Genomic DNA, 22618 nt, shown 5'->3' with positions numbered 1-22618 from the left:
CTCATGCAAATTTTATGTTGGTCATAAACAAGTTAAATGGGGAAATTCAGAGAAAGAAAGCATTTAAGAGGTTGATTTTAGAACTAAATTCCAAGTGGCAAGCAAAATCATCTTCTTCCCTTAGTGCAGTAGGTTTGAAATTAACCAGTACCAATAACTGTTACCAGTAATAAGCAACAGGGCTAACCCTGGAGCAGTTTTCCTCTAGAAGACATGGGCCATATGGGAATAGGAAATAAAAACAGGCACTTAGATCAACTCCATTTTCCAACAACTAAGCAAATAAGCAATCACAAAAAGAAAGACCTTTTAACATCAACAGTATTCTACTCTGCCAACTGAGGTACAAGCTGATTCACTGAAGACAGATTTTGAAATACTTCAGAAACAAGACTGCAGATATTCTTTCCCCCAAAAAGAATGATGTCAGTTTATTATCCTTTCCTAAGAAACAGTAACTGGGTATTTCAAAATGTAAAAAATAAGATCATCATGTCATGCTCTAAAATAAAGCAACCTACATTAACTATCGGAATAGAGAGCACAAATTTATATTTAAAATGGGGGGAAAAGCCATTTTATTGGGTCTCAGGTGCAATATACTGTTATCAAAATTATTTATAAATCTGCAACATGCAATCAAAACACAGAACAAAGTTATGTAATTCTACCTAACCACAATATTCATTGTGAAAGCAGCTAACAGGAAGATAAAAGATGGAGCAAACACAGCCTATTTTAAACATTTTACTTTTTCCTTTATTTTCTGTTTTAAATCAGGAACTCAAACTTTGTTTCTAAAAGATTCTTATTTTAGTATTTAATTATGTAGTATGGTAAATTAAAGGGAAAGTGTTAGTCACTCAGCTGTGTAAAATTCTTTGGGAACCCATGGACTGCAGCTCACCAGGCTCCTCTGTCCATGGGATTCTCCAAGAAAGAATACTGGAGTGGGTTGCCATTTCCTTCTCCGAGGGATCTTCCCAACCCAGGGATCAAACCCGGGTCTCCTGCACGGCAGGCGGATTCTTCACTGTCTGAGTCACCTATAGTAACCACAATTCTTTAAATAAAACTTGCAGATAAACAGGAAAAATACAAGAGAGAAAAAGATCAGATGGCACTGGTCCTACGGGAAAAAGCAAGCTGCTGAACTGAACAGGTCAATAAAACTACTTGCAGAATGGGTTAGTTGTCTATTATCAGACCAGTAAGATATTTTTAAACATCCTGAAACCAAACTCAGATTCAAAAGGCAAAGCCAGAACCATTCACTGTGTTTATTAAAATATAATCTCTCACTAAGCCCCACACAGCAAAAGAAGCCAAACTTACCCTAATGTGACCTCAGATTTAGAAGCCTGCCAAAGAATTTTTATAGAAAATAGCAACCAAATGTTGCTTATACCTACTGTGTAAAGTAATACAAAATAAAACAAAAGCTTACTAGATATGAGTACCTAAACTTGTGAAATTAAAAAAAAAAAAAGAACAGTGGCAAATATTAACAGCACCTTCAATTAACCATATGATTCCAAAATATACAAGCTACTCTACCTGTAACATTTTGAGCACTGAAATAATCTGTAACACCAGTTACTGACCCTTTCACCTTTCTAGTTCCTTTTAAAGTTTTGCTCATCAAGAAAATGAAGTTCTCATGTTCCCTTCTTGGCAAACATGCATTCATATGGTCCCTACAAGGAGCCATTCCAACAACACTTTTGGGAAAACTCCGAATTCCTTCTGTTCTTACTGCCTTGCCCACAAGTTTGCTTTCTTTTATTTCTGTTCCCAGGCTGTGAAAATCTTTTCAAAAAATGTCATAAAACTTGAATAACTGGTTCTTTATAAATGTATGTACTCTAACCTCAATTGGTTCCCTCCTGCTACACTCCGGAATCATCTCTAGATTATACGGGATTAAAAATAGTATAAAACAGGCTCTAATGTTCTCCAAATAGATAATTCATAAGCTTCCCTCAAAATTAGGTGGTGTTTCTGTAGAGAATTCAAAGTTTTTGTGACATGTAGAAGTCAATGTAATTCACCAAATTCAAGGCTAAAAAGATCCCACCATATAATCACTACAATAGGTGCAGAAAAAGACATTTCACAAAATCCAACAACCACTCATTATCAAAGCACTCGAAAAACTTAGAAGGGAGATCTACTCAACCCGATGCAGGGCAGCTATAAAAACTCCTCAGCTAACATCATGTTTTGTTGTTTAGTCCTTAAGTCGTGTCTGACTCTTTTGTGACCCTGCAGACTATAGCCAGCCAGGCTCCTCTGCCCATGGGACTTCCCTGGCAAGAACAATGGTATAGGTTGCCATTTCCTCCTCCCGTGGACCTTCCCAACCCAACAATGGAATCCACATCTCCTGCACTGGCAGGTGGATTCTTTACCATTCAGCCACCTGGGAAGCCCCGCTAACATAATAAAAGACTTAAAAAAAAAAAAAAAAAGATTTCATAATTTCCTCCTAAGAGCAGGAACAAGGCAAGAATTTCTGTTCTCACCATTTCTGCTCAATCTTGAACTAGAAGTCCTAATCAGTGACATTAACAAAGAAAAAGAAATAAAAATTGGAAAGGAAAAGTTAAACTAATTTTATTTACAGATCACATGACAGTATGTGTGGAAAGTCCTAAAGAATCTGTAAGAGTTACAAAAATTAAGTTTCACAAGGCAGCAGGTAACAAAAAAGTATAAAAACCAACAGTGTCTACATACTAGCAGAGAAAAACTGGAAATTGAAATTTAAAATACCATTTAAAAAACTGAACATAATGCATGACTATAGCAAGATTAAAAGATTCGAGGCTAATGTATAAAAGTCAACTACTTTCTTATATACCAGCAATGTATAATTGATATTTAAAACTAAAAATACAAAGCCATTTACATTAGCACCAAAAATGAAATATTTAAGGATACAACCACTACTTATGTATAAGATCTATATGTGGAAAACTATCAAATTGTGATGAAAGAAATCAGAGATCTAACTAATGGAAAGATAAGTCCATGTTCATGAATAGAAGAATCAATATCATCAAGGTGTCAGTTATTCCCAACCTGAGTTACAGACTCAATGCAATCTCAACTAAAATCCCAGTAAGTTACTTTGTGGATATCAACAAACTGATTCTAAAGTTTACATGGAAAGGCAAAAGACCCAGAATAGTCAACACAATATTAAAGAAAGCTTGGAGGACTGATATCACCCAAAACATGTATAATATAACGATAGACAGAGACTTGACATTCCTTATCTGGTAGTTAGAGAAATGTTATCTTTCACAGAGAAGTTTTATTTTTAATGAAATCCAACATTAAAGCCCAATTTATTCTTTCATGGATCATGCTTTTTTGTGTTGTATCTAAAAAGTCATTACCACACTGAAGATCAGTTAGATTTTCTTTTGTTTTTCTTCTAGGAGTTTTAAGGTGTACATTTAGGTCTATGATAAATTTTGAGTTGACTTTGTGATAGTCTGTGTCTGAATTCTTTTTTTTTCCCTCATGTGAATATCTAGTTGTTCCAACCTCATTTGTTGAAAAGACTCTCCCTTCTCCCTTTAACTGCCTTTGCTCCTTTGTCAAAGTTGAGTTGAACGTATTTGTGTAAGTCTTCTTCTGGGCTCTCTGTTCCATTCCATTGACCGATTTTCTTATTTTGTTGATACCACACTGCTTTGATTACTGGGGATTCAAGTGGAATGTCAAGTCTCTTCATGTATTATTTGTGTCTACCTTTATATCACACGTTTGTCTATCGCTTCTTCTTAAACAAATGGTTATTCAGCACATTGCTCTGTACATTCCATTAGTGTTTCTCTGCAGACATTGTATATTCATACATAGCTTTCTCACTCCCAATTTTACATCTGTGTAATATTCTATTATATGTATTGAACATAATTTATTTAACTAGATCTTACTGGGCTTCCCTGGTGGCTCAGAGGTTAAAGGTCTCCTGCCTGCAATGCAGGAGACCTGGGTTTGATCCCTGGATCGGGAAGATCCCCTGGAGAAGGAAATGGCAACCCACTCCAGTATTCTTGCCTGGAGAATCCCATGGATGGAGGAACCTGGTGGGCTACAGTCCACAGGTCACAAAGGGTCAGACACAACTGAGCGACTTCACTTCACTTTACTGAAGGATTTACAGTGTTGCCAGTATTTTGCTATACACACAATACTGCAAAGACTAAGTGTTATTTCCTAAATTTACAAGCATATCAGTAGAATGCATTCCTAAAAAGAGACGGGTTGCTCAAAGGAAATGTGAACGTAAAATTAATAAATAGCATGAAACTGCTTCCCGTAAAGGTTATGCTCTCACCAGCAGTATAAGATAGCATATGATCCTACACCCTTGACAACAGTGTTCTATCAAATTTCTTAATACTCTCCAATCTTAAAGAGTGAAAAATGGTAAAATCAGTGTAATTTTAAATTAAGTATGGTTTATGAATTAGGTATAGTGCCTTTTCATGTATTAAGAACCCTTAATATTCTTCTGTGAACAGTTTATTCACAAGTTTTGCTCATTTTCTGAAAATTGGATTCCTGTTCCTTTTGTCACAATGCATAATTCTCTTCGTCCTTTTAACAGCTTGATGCTATTAGTATATTCATTTGCTATTGATATTGTTCTGTTTAGAGTACATTTTTGCCATATTTTATTTTCAATCTTCCTTAGATTTAAGGATTTTGAATATATTTTTAGGTCCAAAACAACTTTCTCTGTGCTGTAACTATACCCTCTTAAGTCTCCATTCCCCTTTCTTGCTTTCTCTTACCTTTTCTGCTAGTTCTGCCTCCATGCTGCTGCTGCTGCTGCTAAGTCGCTTCAGCTGTGTCTGACTCTGTGCGACCCTATGGACTGCAGCCTATCAGGCTTCTCCGTCCATGGGATTCTCCAGGCAAGAACACTGGAGTGGGTTGCCATTTCCTTCTCCAATGCATGAAAGTGGAAAGTGAAAGTGAAGTCGCTCAGTCATGTCTGACTCTTAGCAACCCCATGGACTGCAGCCTACCAGGCTCCTCCATCCATGGGATTTTCCCGGCAACAGTACTGGAGTGGGGTGCCATCTGCCTCCATAGAAGGATTCTGATTATCCTGTGGTAGACTAGAGATCTCTTCAAGAAAATCAAAGATACCAAGGGAACACTTCACGCAAAGATGGGCTCGATAAAGGACAGAAATGGTATGGACTTCACAGAATCAGAAGATATTAAGAAGAGGTGGCAAGAATACACAGAAGAACTGTACAAAAAAGATCTTCATGACCAAGATAATCACGATGGTATGATCACTTACCTAGAGCCAGACATCCTGGAGTGCGAAGTCAAGTGGGCCTTAGGAAGCATCAATATGAACAATGCTAGTGGAGGTGATAGAATTCCAGTTGAGCTATTTCAAATCCTGAAAGATGATGCTGTGAAAGTGCTGCACTCAATATGCCAGCAAATTTGGAAAACTCAGCAGTGGCTACAGGACTGGAAAAGGTCAGTTTTCATTCCGATCCCAAAGAAAGGCAATGCCAAAGAATGCTCAAACTACCACACAAGTGCACTCACCTCACACACTAGCACAGTAATGCTCAAAATCCTCCAACCCAGGCTTCAACAGTACGTGAACTGTGAAATTCCAGATGTTCAAGCTGGCAGAGGAACCAGAGATCAAATTGCCAACAACTGCTGGATCACAGAAAAAGCAAGAGAGTTCCAGAAAACCAGCTACTTCTGCTTTATTGACTACACCAAAGCCTTTGACTGTGTGGATCACAACAAACTGTGGAAAATTCTGAAAGAGATGGGAATACCAGACCACCTGACCTGCCTCCTGAGAAATCCGTATGCAGGTCAAGAAGCAAGTTAGAACTGGACATGGAACAGACTGGTTCCAAATCAGGAAAGGAGTATGTCAAGGCTGTTTATTGTCACCCTGCTTATTTAACTTATATGCAGAGTACATTATGAGAAATGCTGGACTCGATGAAGCACAGGCTAGAATCAAGATTGCTGGGAGAAATATTAATAACCTCAGATATGCAGATGATACCACCCTTATGGCAGAAAGAAAAGAAGAACTAAAGAGCCTATTGATAAAAGTGAAAGAGCAGAGTGAAAAAGTTCGCTTAAAACTCAACACTCAGAAAACTAAAATCATGACTTCTGGTCCCATCACTTCATGGAAAATAGATGAGGAAACAATGGAAATAGTGACCAAGTTTATTTTCTTGGGCTCCAAAATCACTGCAGATGGTGACTGCAGCCATGAAATTCAAAGACACTTGCTCCCTGGAAGAAAAGTTATGACTAACCTAGATAGCATATTAAAAAGGAGAGACATTACTTTGCTGACAAAGGTCCTTCTAGTCAAAGTTATGGTTTTTCCAGTAGACATGTATGGATGTGAGAGTAGGACTATAAAGAAAACTGCACCAAAGAATTGGTGCTCTGCCAAGCACGAAAGAATCGATGCTTTTGATCTGTACTGTTGGTACTCTTGAGAGTCCCGTGCACTGCAAGGAGATCAAACCAGTCCATCCTAATGGAAATCAGTCCTGAGTATTCATTGAAGGACTGATGCTGAAGCTGAAACTCCAATAATTTGGCCACCTGATGCAAAGAACTGACTCAGTGGAAAAGACCCTGATGCTGGGAAAGATAGAAGGTGGGAGGAGAAGGGGACAACAGAAGATGAGATGGTTGGATGGCATCACCAACTCAATTGCCGTGAGTTTGAGTAAACTCCAGGAATTGGTGATGGACAGGGAAGCCTGGCATGCTGCATGTGACCCCATGGATCACAAAGAGTTGGACACAACTGAGTGACTGACCTGAATTGATCCCCTCCTTTGAGGGGATCCTTTTAATAGGCTGTGTTCCTTTTAATAGGCTGACATTGCAATAGATGGAAGCTACTGCAATCTCTTGGATGGTGTGGAACTGGCCGTCAGTAAGAGACATGCATATTTTAAATTTGATGTCTAAGCAAAAGAAGGAGGTGGCAAGGTGGCACTGCTCTGCCAAGGACATCAAGGAACAAGAGGAGGATATGGGGCAGGTTTCATCTATCACACATCAGCCCACAGCAGCTGCTGATCTGGCAGCTGCTGGAGGACAGCATATAGCTTATGGGCAAATATGGCCTCTTTCCCTTGCTAGAACCACTTCTTATAGCCCAAGAAACAGCATGTGCCTCCCAGATAAGGGAGGACTCCCTGATCTCCACAAAGGTGCCACTGGGCTTTCAACATCATAGATAATAAAGCCCTGAGTTACAGTATCTTTTTCTCTCATTTTAAAAAATAACAACTGCTTTTAAATCATCTGCTATTTGCATGGTTATGACAGAATACAATGATCTTCAGGTTTGTTCTTAACTAATTAAGTAACTTTTAGACCTCCAACTCTGAGACAGATGCCCTAAGACAAAAAGCTCAGAAACCTTCCTCATTGAATACCTTAATGCTTTGCTTCAAAAAACACTGAAGGTTTCTTAAAAATAACATATTTATAACTGAATCACTTGGATGTATACCAGAAACTAACACAGTATTGTAAATTAACTGTATTTCAGTAAAAAATAATTTAAAAAATTTACTGGGTATGTATAATTGTACTAGATGCTAAGCTAGACTCTAAAGACAAAAATATGAACTCTGAGCTTAAAGAGCTCAGTCTATTAAAAGAAATGGAGAATCATATAAAGAAATACAATATTATGTGATAAGGACAAGAATAAAATATGTGCAGGGTCCAAAGGTTAACACAAAGGCGGCACAGTGACAAGGAGGTACAGAGGAATTCACAGATAGACTTTAAACAGTACAGAGGAATTTGCCCAGTGGCCAAAGGGATTATAGGTCAAAGGAAAGACATAAACAAAGTTCCAATTTGGGATGGCTACTTTGAAATATCTATCCTAGAGGAACAACAATGACTAATAAAAACTCTCTGACTTCATGGAATTAGGTGGGGACCAATAAATAAATCAGTAATTAACGTTCAGTGTGATAAATACTGCAACAGGGGTGAGCAGAGAGTATTAGAGTTTTATGGGCCAAGTGGAAATAAGATTTGAATGTAGATGCTAGGAGTGAACAGAAATTAGCCAGATGGGGATGTCCCTGGTGGTCCAGTGGCTGAGAATCCACCTGCCAATGCAGGGGACAAAGGTTCAATCCCTGGTTTGGGAAGATCCCACATGCCAAGGAGCAACTAAGCCTGTGCGCCACAGCCACTGAGCCCACGAGCTCTTAGAGCCCATGTGTTGCAGCAGGAGAAGCCACCACCATGAGAAGCCTGCACACCACAACCAGGAGCGGCCTCCACTCGCCACAAATCGAGGAAATCCCAGTTGCAGCAATAAGGGCCCAGTGCAGTCAAAAATAAGTAAATACTGAAAAAAAACACAGAAGAAATGAGTCAGATGAAACATGTATCTATCAAGAGGGAAATGTAGGATGGTGTCAGAGAGGAATAATATTATATGTACAGAGAAGAGGATTCAGCAAGACCAAAGAGACAGGGATGGCGGGAGAAGCGGTGAGAGGAGAAGGGGTGGCAGAGAAGCGCAACAGCGACAGTCAGAAGGCAGTTCAGTGTGACAAGAGGCATCAACGTCTGAGCTAAGGCTGAGGAGGAAAGCAAGAACCGCAATGTGAAGGACCTTTTAAACTGGAGTCGGAGCATTATCTTGAGGGCAATAAGGAATAAAAATGTATTTAACTTGGGAAGACTTGTTCAGATTTGTGTTTGAGAAAAAAATATGTAACTATAATACAATGAATGAAACAGAAAAGAAACATAGAATCTTGAAGTAAATAAAATAGCTACAGTAATCCAGGAAATGGCTTATGGCAGTCTGAACTAAGATAATAGCAACAGAATAAAGAAAATGGGTGGGAAGAACTGACATATTTAGGTAGAATCAACAAATCTTGCAAGGGATCTGATGCCAAAGAGAGAGGAAAAAAAAGGAGGCAAAGATGATTCTTCTGATTTGGGCAAAGGGTAGAAGGTATTACTGTCCAATAAAATAAAGAAAAGGGGAAAATGGATTTTGAGAAGGTGAAATAATCACTTTAATTACAGACAGAGTCTGAGATGTGTATAAGTTATTCAACTGAAGGTGTCCAACAAGCAGCTGAATATACAAAATCTCAAGACAAAGGTCTGGGCCAGAGGTACAGATTTGACAATCAACCATATACAAAGTAAATGAAAACCAAAGCAGTGAGAATAGATAAAACTGCCTAGGGAAAATGTACAAGGTGAGGAAAACAAAAAACCCAAGACAAAAACCCCACGGAACACTAACATTTAGAAGACAAACAGAAGAGCTAGGAGAGCAGACTGAAGGGAATGGCCAAAAAGAAAGATGAAAAGGGGGTGAGCACAGAATGAATGCTCACTGTATGTTAGGTGCTGTACTAAGTGATGTATGCACACTACCTCATCTAATCCCTACAGATGCTGTGAGCAACTTACCATCATGACCTGATTCCTTACAGACATTTTGGGTTAGAGAGATCATTTTGCTCAGGTTTACCTTTTGTTGGGTATAAGAAATCCAAGGGCTTCCCATATAGCTCAGTGGTTAAGAATCTACCTGCCAATGCAGAAGACATGGGTTCGATCCTTGGATCAAAAAGATGCTCTGGTTAAAGAACTGACCACCGACTCCAGTATTCCTGCCTGGGAAATCCCATGGACAAAGGAGCCTGGCGGGCTACAGTCCAGGGAGCCTCAAGAGTCAGACATGACTGAGCAACTGAAAACAACAAACAAAAATAAGAAATGCAACCAGGATTACACCCTCGACCCCAGAGTCCTTGTTCTTAGCTGCTACACTGTACTGCTTCCTATAAAGACTTAAAAAGTATGGTATCACAAACACAAAGAAAAACAGCGATTCAAAAAGAAGGACACCATCCCAGGAACACTTACTCACTCAGCACCAAGATCCTGGTGTTCTAACAACATTCTCTATGAAAAGCAGTCGGGACTCTTTTCGGAAATGGTTGATCTGAGGAATGGGCAGGAAATATGTCAAAGGGACACAGAAAAGCAACTGAATATTTCCAATGGCCACAGTTTTAATACTTTGAGCAAAACCCCAACAAACAAAAATATCTGGTTGGCCAAAAAATTCATTCGGATTTTTCTATAAGATGTTATGGTAAAACCTGAATGAACTTTTGGCCAATCCAAGAGTACTGGACTAGGACCTGGAGTGTAAACTAAATACCTGTAAGTCCATATTGGTATAAACAAACAAACAAATGAATAAGGGAGAAAAGACAAATCTAGGATGGAAGAAATCCAAATAAATTATGTAGATACTCACAACTCAAAGAAGTCAAGAGGTGGAGCAAACTCTCCACTCCTCAAGTGTGACTCCACATAGTGACTTCTCTCAAAGACTACGGTATACAGAAAGGGGGAGGAGAGAGTGACTGTACCGCAGAGAAACGTGACAAAGCCTGTGTCAGCCGAGTAAGTGAGCAAGGTTCACACCAATAATGGCAAGTCATGTTGATGCCCTTGCTTATGTTGTAATGAAAACAGACCTTTATCTCTGCGGTCTTTCTCTCAAAAACCTATAGCTAGCCTTCCGTTCGTTATAAGGTATCAATACTGGCTCATTAACTGTAAAATCTGTACTAGATTAATGCACGATTTTAACAGTAGGGAAACTGAGTGATGGGTTTATGAGAGCTCTATACACTATTTGTGTAATTTTTCTATAAATCTAAAACTGTTGTAAAATTAAAAGGTTATTTTTTTTAGGGGCTTCCCCAGTGGCTAAGACTCTGTGCTCCCAATACAGGGGGCCTGGGTTCAGTCCCTGGTCAGTGAACTAGGTCCCACATAGTGCAACTAAGGATCCCACGTGCCACTACTGAAAAAGATCCTACGTGCCGCAACCAATACCCAGCACAGCCAAATAAATAAATAAGTCAACATTTTATTTTTATATATATATATATATGGCTATTTTTAACAAGAGGGGACACATTAACTGTGTCAAAAGCTGATAACAACAACAACAAAAAGACAAAACCAAGGGGAGTTTCAAAGAATTAATGGAGTCAAAAACCAGATGACATCAGGTAGAAAAGTGAATAAAAGCTGAGAATGGGACTCTAAGTGTATACAGCTTCTTCCAAGAAGTCTGATAAAGATGGGGAGAATAAATCAGAGCCGGAAGTAGAGATTAAGCTGAGTAAAATTTTTTTTGTTTTTAACCACAGCATAATTCAAATACACTAAAATTTATCTTTTAAAGTGTACAATTCAGTGGTTTCCAGTATATACACAAGGTTGTAGAACTACAACCACTATCTCCAGAACACTTTCATTACTTCAAAAAGAAATGGTAAAATTATCCCACAACTAGGCACATACCCTGAGAAAATCATAATTCAAAAGAACATATGTACCCCAATGTTCATTTCAACGCTGTTTAAAATAGTTAGGACATGGAAGCAACCTATATACCCACTGACAGATACATGGATAAAAAAGTAAAGTTGTATGTACACACACACACACACACACACACACACACACACACACACACAGAGGAATATTACTCAGCTATTAGAAGGAACAAATCTGAGTCAGTTCCAGTGAGGCACATGAAAATAGAGCTTATTATATAGAGTGAAACTCAGAAAGAAAAAAACAAATATGGTATATTAACATATATATATATAAATGGAATCCAGAAAAATAATACCGATAAACCCATTTACTCGCAGGAAAAAAGAAACAGACATAAAGAACAGACTTGTGGAAACAACAGAGGAAGGAGAGAGTGGGATGAATAGCAGTGAAACATATACATTACCGTATGCAAAACAGTTAGCTAGCGGGAAGTTTCTGTATAACACAGGGAGCTCAATGTGGTGCTCTGTGACAAGCTAGAGGGGTGGGATAGTGTGGAGGGTTGGAGGGCAGTTCAAGAGGGAGGGGCCATATGTATACTTATGGCTGATTCATTTTGTTCTATGTCAGAAACCAACACAACACTGCAAAGCAATTATCCTCCAATTAAAAAAATTTTTTTAATAATTACTTAATATGTTCATAAATAAGAAAATACAGCACTATTAAGATGTCAATAAAACCAAAGTGATCCAGAGATTCAATGCAATTTCTATAAAAAAACCTAACAGCCTTTTTCACAGAAATGGAAAATGTAAACTTCAAATTCATGGGGAACTGCAAGAGAGCCTACATAGCCAAAACAATCTCAGAGGAGGACTCACACTTTTCGAATTTGAACTTACTTCAAAACTATAGTAATTATAACATTATGGTACTGACATATGGACAGACCAATGGAATAGAATAAAAAGCCCAGAAATAAATCCTCAGATATACAGCCAGTTGATTTTTCACAAGGGTATTAATAAGATCATTCAATGGTCAAATGATAGTCTTTTCAACAAATGCTATTGGGAAAACTGGATATCAGTTTGATTCTGAGTTATATCATATACAAAAATTAACTCAAAATGGATCAAAGACCTAAACTTAGAAGAGCGAAATTATAAAATTCATAGAAGAAAACACTGGGGAAAATCTTGGTGACACTGATTTGGCAATCATTTAATGGAAATGACAAAAAGCAGAGGCGACAAAAGCAACAAAAAAAAAGAGATTAATTGGACTTCATCAAATCAAACAACTTTTGCACATCAAAGGATACTGTCAAGAAAGCAAAAAGATAACCTAATGAATGGGAGAAAATATGTGCAAATCATTTCTCCCATAAGGAATTAATACCCAGAATGTATAAAAAATTCCTAGAACTCAACAACAAAACACAAATAATCCAGTTTAAAAAATGGGCAAGTGTCTTCTTGAATAGAGATTCCTACAAAGATACATGAATAGCAAATAAGCACATGAAAAAATGCTCAATATTACTAGTCATTAGGGAAATGCAAATCAAAACCACAATGAGATATCACTTACATACACTTTACATATCACTTTACATACGGTTGACTCTGATAAAAAATACATGTTTGCAAGGATGTGAAGAAACTGGAACCCTTGTACACTGTTGATGGGAATGTACAATGGCATAGCTTCTGTGAAAACTGAAATGCCAATTCCTCAAAAAAATTGAAAATAATAGAATTAATACATGACCCAGTAACTTTGCTTCTATGAATATATCCAAAAGACCCGAATGCAGGGTCTCAAAAAGATATTTCTACTCTCATGTTTATAGCAGCATCATTCACAATAGCTAAAATATAGAGGCAATCAACATGTTCATCGATAGGTGAGCAGAGAAGCAAAATGTGGTACAGTTATAGAGGAATAGTACTCAGCCTTAAAAAGGAAGGAAATCCCTAGAGGATACTAAGCAAAGTATGCCAGTCACAAAAACACAAACACGGTGTACGCAGAGTAGTGAAAATCATAGATATAGGAAGTAGGATGGTTCTTGCCAGAGGCTTAGAGAAGGAAGAAATAGGGAGTAGTTGTTTAATGGGTGCAGAACTGTAGTTTTGCAAGATGAAGAGTTACTGATATGAATGGTGATAATGGTGGCATAATATGAATGTATTTAAATACCGTTTTTATGTCTTGCGTATCTTATCACAATTTAGAAAACTGAGGAAAAAATGAGAAGCATTCAAGGCTTCAAGTACCACTTTCACTGCTTGCTGCTGCTGCTGCTGCTGCTAAGTCACTTCAGTCGTGTCTGACTCTGTGCGACCCCATAGACGGCAGCCCACGAGGCTCTGCCGTCCCTGGGATTCTCCAGGCAAGAATACTGGAGTGGGTTGCCATTTCCTTCAATGCATGAAAGTGAAAGTGAAGTCACTGAGTCGTGTCCAACTCTCAGCGACCCCATGGACTGCAGCCTACCAGGCCCCTCCATCCATGGGATTTTCCAGGCGAGAGTACTGGAGTGGGGTGCCATTGCCTTCTCCGTCACTGCTTGCTAAATACCTCTAAATTCTTAGAATACTTCTAGAGAACGCTATAACTACTAAGCTGGACATTTTTATACTGAAATAGATTTCTTTAGCCTTCTGTCCACCTTAGACATATTAAGCCTACCCTAGACATAAGCCTTTGAGAAAGCTGATGTTTCTCTTCCAGCTATCTGCTTTGTAACAGCAGACACTTTGTTTCCACCTTTGCATATGTACAATGGAAAAAATTCAAACATATGCAAAGGAAGAGAGAAAAGAATAACGAAACTTCATACAGCTGTCACCCAGCTTAAACAATTAACCAACTCATATCCATCCACTTTGCTCTTTGTTCCCCAGTGGATTATTTTGAAGCCAATCCCAAACATCATATCATTTCAACCACAAAGGTTTCAGCACATTATTTCTCCTTACTAAAATATATTGTTTAAGATACTGACAGTGTCCTGCACAAGTTCTTGTACTGATGGGTCAGATTTTGGATATACACATTCCTCCAGTAAACTATGTATTAGAAAAAGGAATTACATATATTCATTCATTCCACTGTATTCTTTACAAGTTAAATCACTGCACACACACACACGCCACTTCTGTTCCATCTCTCAGAGGTAACTGAGTTTTAAAGGATAAAAGTTATTTGGTCTATGACAACACAGTAATATTATACAATTATTATTATACACAAAGTAATTCTTCATGTAGCTGTGTTTTTTTATGAAACAAATGCAGTAAAACTAGCCTGATGCAGAAAATTTTTATTCAACTGTCCTTACCTTTGGTTGGACTGAGGTTCTGATCTATAAATCCTCTTAGTTCTGCATTTGTGGAATTCAAACCAACCTGAATAAAATAGTTTAAAAAATTATAAATAAGATTGTAAATAATATGTGATCACTTAATAAGCCATTATTAATAACCTCCCACCAGAGGTCCATATCAAATATTATACATAGTCACATAAAGATGAGTTAATTATACCAGATATAAGAACAGGGTTAAAATGCGGCCATACTGCTTGAAATGGGAAAAATATTGCACTGTCCACATTAAGATAAAAGTTAATGAAATAGTGTTACTTATGAGCAGAAGTGAGATCTACACACTTTACTAATGGCTTTTTTTCTTAAGCAAGTAATGTCACAGTTGTGAAGCTGCCAAAACATATACCAAAATTCCACCCTCACTCCTGCCCACCAACATGCCTCTCCTTAAGCTCTTCTACAAAAAGAAAAGAAAGGCGAAACTCTTGTGGGTGCTCTACTGTAAACAGAAAGCAAAGAAGGCAAAGACAGCCTTTAATACATTCCATGCTTAATACAATGGAATTGTTTAATTAAGTATTACAATAACTTCAAAAGCATCAGTTTATACCTTTTTGTTATTATACAAAGGTAACGGCAAAAACCTCAACCAAAACCACACATTCACAGTCCAGAGTTCACGGTTACTGGATTTCTATTACGTTTAAACACCTGCTCTTACTGCTCAACTTCTGCAGAGTGAAGTAGCAAACAAATTTGGAAACTTTTAAGCAGATGTACATCTGTGCCTTTGTAACCAACAGATTATATTCTAAAAAGATAAAGGTCAATTCTAAATCAACAGTGTGTGTAATCTGGGTCTCATGGATGGAGAGGATCTGTTCGTATTTAGAGCTTAGATAAACACTATTAAAATGTTTAAGTTCAAACTTCAAAAATATATTAATTTCTGTTTTCATAAACAAAGTTTAAAGGTTCAAAGAAAAAGTAAATCATCTGAGAGCAGAAAAAGTTGGCAAGGAAAAGCATTTTAAAATATTAGCTATTCTTTCCTTATTTTATGTATTTAAAAAGGATCTCTCTCATTAATAATGTGTCACAGATCAAGAGAAGAAAAGTAAACTTGTTTTGCATAAAATTTTTCATCAAGTAAGATCCTGAAAAAAGTTTTCTATCTGGATATTCAAACACTGCATTGCCCAGTGTAAGCAGTCACTGCCTGTTGAATAAAAGATGTCCAAAGCTTAAATGTTTGAGTCCAATTCTATTCCAAGAATACCATTGTAATGTCACTGATTTTTAATGTCTCAGATTGATATACCCAAAAGAAAACAGGATTCAAAGCGAGATGATCTATGCTCAAAGTTTATCTCTACCATCATTCACAAGCAAGGTGTTCATGGAACATTGTCATGGGAATGATATTACATACATACAACAAACTCAGGCAACTCTTTAGACCAAATTAAAAAATTATGGAAACATGTTCGTTAATGCAAAGCAGTATTCAAGTCTGAGTTATTAACTCAAAGGGCAACAGGTTTATTACTTTAACACTGACGAAGACAATTCATGAGAGACACAAATGACCAGTAAGTATATAGATAATATATGTAATACCAGTTCGATCTAACTGGCAATCAGAGAAATGTAGCGAATTACATACCATCTTTTGCAAGTAGATTGACAAAGATTAAAAAGAAAATAAAGGGGAACTGGCACCTTCATATACCAATGTGAATATATAACTGGTGGTCTTCCTGAGATTCAATTTAGTAGTATGAATCAAAGGTGCCCTAAAAAGTACACACCCTTGGGGCCAGTAATTTTGTAAGATTTTTGTTTCACAGAAATAACCCAATGAGTTGACAAAAATAAAAAAGTTAAAAGAGGGAAAAAAAAGTGAAAATAATGGCCAATATTAGGAAACTGGTGTAAGGTCCATAGAAAAGATGACATTAAAAAGCCATTTAAACTGATGTTACAGAGTTATCAAGACAGGAGAAGATACTCATCATAGAGACTACATAGAGCAGGTTACAAAACAATCTGGCCTCATTTTTATTTAAAAAAAAAAAAATATATATATGGACTCCATATATAAGTGGACTCCACGCTTCCACTGCAAGGGGACACGGGTTCAATCCTTGGTTGAGGAAGTTCTACATGTCACGTGGTACAGCCAAAAATAAATTGAAAAACTATATATAGATTTTGGTTCATATATATATATACACACACACACACACACATTTGTGTATACGATCTCTAATCTCTAGTTTCTTTATCTGTATTTTCTAATTTTCTGTAATGAATATGATGGCTTACATATTTTTAAAAGATTCTTTGACAAGGCAAAAAATTACCTTTCAAGTTCTTTATTGTACACTGAGTGAACTTAGGAGAAAACACATCTGCATTTTTGGTCAAGAAGAGGATCAGTGGATACTTGGCTCGCTCGCTCAGCCACTCAGTTGTGTCCTATTCTTCTGCGACCCCATGCACTCAAGCCCACCAGGCTCCTCTCTCCATGGGATTTCCCAGGCAAGAGTACTGGAGTGGGTTCCCATGTCCTCCTCCAGAGGATCTTCCCAACCTAGAGATTGGACCCGTGTCTCCTGCATTGGCAGGTGGATGGATTCTTTTATCACTGAGCCACTGGGAAAGCCCCATTAGTGGATACTAGATACTACCTGATACTACTTTATTTTACCCCAGATAAAAAGGATACATCACCAGCTCTGCAGAACTTCCTTCTGCAAAGGGATCCATCCCACAACCCATGCAGTTCTGGTGGGACTGTTCATTTTAGAGACTCAACTGTGCTATTACAGCCTGGGTGGCCCCACGACCCATGGTGAGGCAGCAAACCATGTATGGAACCCTACTTCCTTCTCTACAATGACTTGTCTAAGAATGTGGGCCAAACAGGGTCAACAGAAGCTCCTCCATGGAATCTGAAACATAAAAGCTAAAAAAAAAAAACTTCCTCTCTTCTGAGACTGAGCATTAGGACGCCAGTGTAGGCTATTCTGCCACCAGATAGAGCCAAAAGCTAGAAAAAGGACACAGAGCTCTGATGCCCCTCAGTTGGTCCCCTGAAAGCAGTTGTATTTGAAGCCAGAGTACTCCAGACTTTTCAGTTGTGCCAATCAAGAAATGCCACTCTTTGCCCTAAGCTACTTTGAAAAGGGTTTCTAACACCTGCAACCATAAAAGACCTAGAATGGCACTGAACTAAGGCAAAAGTAACTCTTCACAAGAAACTGTTCTCATAAGAGAAATGCAAAATGAGAAATAGAAAATAAAGATGTAAATATTTACACATAATTTTTTTTCACATACATTTATTAATGCTCCCATAAAACCAGGGCAATCTCTTCCAGATCTAAGAGTCATTTTTCAGTGGCATATGATACAATTATCACTCCTTCCTTCTTGAAACACGTTCTTTACTTGGCTTCCACATCATCAAGGCAATGCTTTCTTTCCTTTCTGTCCATTTCTCCTGTCCTTTGCTGCCTCTCTTCCTCTGCAGTTGCTATGGAAACCCTGTATTCAGAACTTGGTCCTGATGGATTCTCTACCCAAGCACATGGAGTCCCCCCGCCCCACTTTAAAATAATCTAAGATGAAATGACTCTAAAATTTCTACAACCAGCCCCAAGCTTTCCCTACAGCTCCAGAGTCATTATTTATCATTATATTAACTGGCTGGCCAATTTCTCCACCTGGATGTTTTCAGGTCCCTCAACTTTAATATGTTCAAAACAATTTTTGAGTTTGCCACAAAATCCTGTACTTCCCCAAGAGATCCTCTTCTCATGAAACCACAAAACCACATACCCAGTTACACAAGCCAAATGCTGAGAAATCTTTAACTTCTTCCCTGTCCCCATATCCTAATTACTCAATAAGTCTTGCTGGCTGTTCCTTCTATTCATCCTAGATTCAACCACTATTGCCCATCTCCAGTATCATTACCCTAGACTAGCTTACCATATTCTGCTGTTTGAACTACTGGGATAAGTACCAAATGAGTGCCTTGCGTATATTATGGCCCTCTTCGGTCGATTCACCCAGTAGCCAGAATAAACTTAAAAATGCTAAGTTAGGTCTTGAAATCATCCTCAAAAACTCCATTGGCTACCTATGGACATTTAAAATATATACCACTCAGGACTTCCCTGGTGATCCAGTAGTTAAGAACCCACCTTCCAATGCAAGAGACACAGGTTCAATCCCTGGTCTGGGAACTAAGATCCCACATGCCATGGAGCAACAAAGCCTGTTCTCCACAACTACTGAGCCCACAAGCCACACACAACAAAGACCCAAGCACAGTCAAACAATAAATTAACTAAACTAAATAAAACACATACTGCTCACCCCCATTTTCGAGGCTCCCCATGATCTGGCACCTGCTCTCTGGCTTCACCTCCTACCACTTGTGTGGCTTAGTTACTCTGTCCCACTTTGTCAACTAGTCATCGGCTGCTCTCTGATCAATCGCACTTTCTCCTGCCTCTACCTGGAATGCTCTTTCCCCAGATTCTCACATGGTTGACTCCTTCCTTCTGGATTGTGACTGAAGAGCATCTGTCTGTCTAAATGCCATTTCCTTAAAAAGGATGCTTCTGAATACCTTGTTGAAAGAGACCTCCACATTGCTATGCTTTCTCTCCTCTTACCCTGTTTTATTGTTCTTCATAACAGGTATCATTAACATTACATATTTATCATCTCCTCTCACTACACTATAAATCCCAAGAAGGTAGGAGTCTGGAACAGTGCTGAACATATTTATTTGCTGCAGAAAGATGGGGAGGGGAGAGATGAGAATGATTGTTCATGGTGTTGTAAAATGAGATGATCCCTCTAGTGAGTATCTCAACAAAATATATTAAAAGGCCACAAAAATGTGCTTATCTATTTCAGAATGGCTAATGAACTTTCTCAGACATTCAGTTCAGTCACTCAGTCACGTCCGACTCTTTGTGACCCCATGAACTGCAGCACACCAGTCCTCCCTGTCCATCACCATCTCCCAGAGTTTACGCAAACTCATGTCCATCGAGTCGGTGATGCCATCCAGCCACCTCCTCGGTCGTTCCCTTCTCCTCCTGCCCCCAATCCCTCCCAGCATCAGAGTCTTTTCCAATGAGTCAACTCTTCACATGAGGTGGCCAAAGTATTGGAGTTTCAGCTTTAGCATCAGTCCTTTCCAAAGAACACCCAGGACTGATCTCCTTTAGAATGGACTGGTTGGCTCTCCTTGCAGTCCAAGGGACTCTCAAGAGTCTTCTCCAACACCACAGTTCAAAAGCATCAATTCTTTGGCGCTCAGGTTTCTTCACAGTCCAATTCTCACATCCATACATGACCACTGGAAAAGCCATAGCCTTGACTAGATGGACCTTTGTTGGCAAAGTAATGTGTCTGCTTTTGAATATGCTATCTAGGTTGGTCATAACTTTCCTTCCAAGGAGTAAGCGTCTTTTAATTTCATGGCTGCAATTGCCATCTGCAGTGATTTTGGAGCCCAGAAAAATAAAGTCTGACACTGTTTCCACTGTTTTCTCATCTATTTGCCATGAAGTGATGGGACCATATGCTGTGATCTTCATTTTCTGAATGTTGAGCTTTAAGCCAACTTTTTCACTCTCCTCTTTCACTTTCATCAAGAGGCTTTTTAGTTCCTCTTCACTTTCTGCCATAAGGGTGGTGTCATCTGCATACCTGAGGTTATTGATATTTCTCCTGGCAATCTTGATTCCAGCTTGTGCTTCTTCCAGCCCAGTGTTTCTCATGATGTACTCTGAATAGAAGTTAAATAAGCAGGGGGACAATATACAGCCTTGACGTACTCCTTTTCCTATTTGGAACCAGTCTGTTGTTCCATGTCCAGTTCTAACTGTTGCTTCCTGACCTGCATACAGGTTTCTCAAGAGGCAGGTCAGGTGGTCTGGTATTCCCATCTCTTTCAGAATTTTCCACAGTTTATTGTGATCCACACAGTCAAAGGCTTTGGCATAGTCAATAAAGCAGACATACATGTTTTCTGGAACTCTTTTGCTTTTTCCATGATCCAGCAGACGTTGGTAATTTGATCTCTAGTTCCTCTGCCTTTTCTAAAACCAGCTTGAACATCTGGAAGTCCATGGTTCACGAACTGCTGAAGCCTGGCTTGGAGAATTTTGAGCATTATTTTACTAGCGTGTGAGATGAGTGCAATTGTGTGGTAGTTTGAGCATTCTTTGGCATTGCCTTTCTTTGGGATTGGAATTAAAACTGACCTTTTCCAGTCCTGTGGCCACTGCTGAGTTTTCTAAATTTGCTGGCATATTGAGTGTAGCACTTTCACAGCATCATCTTTCAGGATTTGAAATAATTCAACTGGAATTCAATCACCTCCACTAGCTTTGTTCATATTGATGCTTTCTAAGGCCCACTTGACTTCATATTCCAGGATGTCTGGCTCTAGGTCAGTGATCACACCATCGTGATTATCTGGGTCGTGAAGATCTTTTTTGTACATTTCTTCTGTGTATTCTTGCCACCTCTTCTTAATATCTTCTGCTTCTGTTAGGTCCATACCATTTCTGTCCTTTATTGAGCCCATCTTTGCATGAAATGTTCCCTTGGTTATCTCTAATTTTCTTGAAAAGATCTCTAGTCTTTCCCATTCTGTAGTTTTCCTCTATTTCTTTGCATTGATCACTGAAGAAGGCTTTCTTATCTCTTCTTGCTGTTCTTTGGAACTCTGCATTCAGATGCTTATATCTTTCCTTTTCTCCTTTGCTTTTCACTTCTCTTCTTTTCACAGCTATTTGTAAGGCCTCCTCAAACAGCCATTTTGCTTTTTTGCATTTCTTTTCCATGGGGATGGTCTTGATCCCTGTCTCCTGTACAATGTCATGAACCTCAGTCCATAGTTCATCTGGCACTCTTATCTTTCAGATCTAGTCCCTTATATCTATTTCTCACCTCCACTGTATAATCATAAGGAATTTGATTTAGGTCACGGTCTAGTGGTTTTCCCTACTTTCTTCAATTTAAGTCTGAATTTGGCAATAAGGAGTTCATGATCTGAGCCACAGTCAGCTCCTGGTCTTGTTTTTGCTGACTGTATAGAGCTTCTCCATCTTTGGCTGCAAAGAATGTAATCAATCTGATTTCGGTGTTGACCATCTGGTGATGTCCATGTGTAGAGTCTTCTCTTGTGTTGTTGGAAGAGGGTGTTTGCTATGACCAGTGCATTCTCTTGGCAAAACTCTATTAGCCTTTGCCCTGCTTCATTCTGTATTCCAAGGCCAAGTTTGCCTGTTACCCCAGGTGTTTCTTGACTTCCTACTTTTGCATTCCAGTCCCCTATAATGAAAAGGACATCTTTTTTGGGTGTTAGTTCTAAAAGGTCTTGCAGGTCTTCATAGAACCGTTCCACTTCAGCTTCTTCAGTGTTACTGGTGGGGCATAGACTTGGATTACTGTGATACTGAATGGTTACTGTGAATTACCATGATATTGAATCAGACGTTCAGTCTACTTCAATTCTTTCCCTCTTCGTTCTGTCCAGTCTGAGGCCTAACCTCCCCATGTCCCCAATCAGGAGAGGGTCAGCTCATCAAACAGCCCTCTCCCCCAAGGATGCTGGAGCAGGAAGAGAAACGAACAGCATATACTCTTTGATGACATCCAAATACACAAAGAAAATAATGGGAGAATAACTGGTTCAAATGCTTTTTTACTTTAAGGAAACAACTTTTAATATAGCAAACTGTACGTATGGCTAGGAAGATTTAAAGGACCTCTTTAAGCCAAAATATACTTGTTAGTTGAATGATAGTCATCCTTTTGCTC

At 38.6% G+C, this 22618-nt stretch overlaps 1 protein-coding gene across 7 annotated transcripts in view; it reads right to left on the bottom strand.

Annotated features, from left to right (window-relative positions):
* TFDP2 (transcription factor Dp-2) overlaps positions 1-22618 on the bottom strand; it is a 205031-nt gene that overhangs the window by 123599 nt on the left and 58814 nt on the right. For 6 of the 7 annotated variants that reach the window (NM_001428758.1, NM_001428759.1, NM_001428760.1 and 3 more), the window contains one exon: positions 14771-14837. In NM_001428758.1, the coding sequence (NP_001415687.1) occupies positions 14771-14837 (67 nt within the window). Of the gene's footprint in view, positions 1-14770; positions 14838-17494; positions 17569-22618 lie in introns of those variants that run through there. The other variant, NM_001428756.1, reaches the window with a different exon arrangement.

The sequence above is a fragment of the Bos taurus genome, chromosome 1 (assembly GCF_002263795.3).
Source record: "Bos taurus isolate L1 Dominette 01449 registration number 42190680 breed Hereford chromosome 1, ARS-UCD2.0, whole genome shotgun sequence".
Classification (NCBI taxonomy): Eukaryota; Metazoa; Chordata; class Mammalia; order Artiodactyla; family Bovidae; genus Bos; species Bos taurus.
Note: the sequence above shows the minus strand (reverse complement) of the source record. Positions and strands in the feature narration are given on the sequence as shown.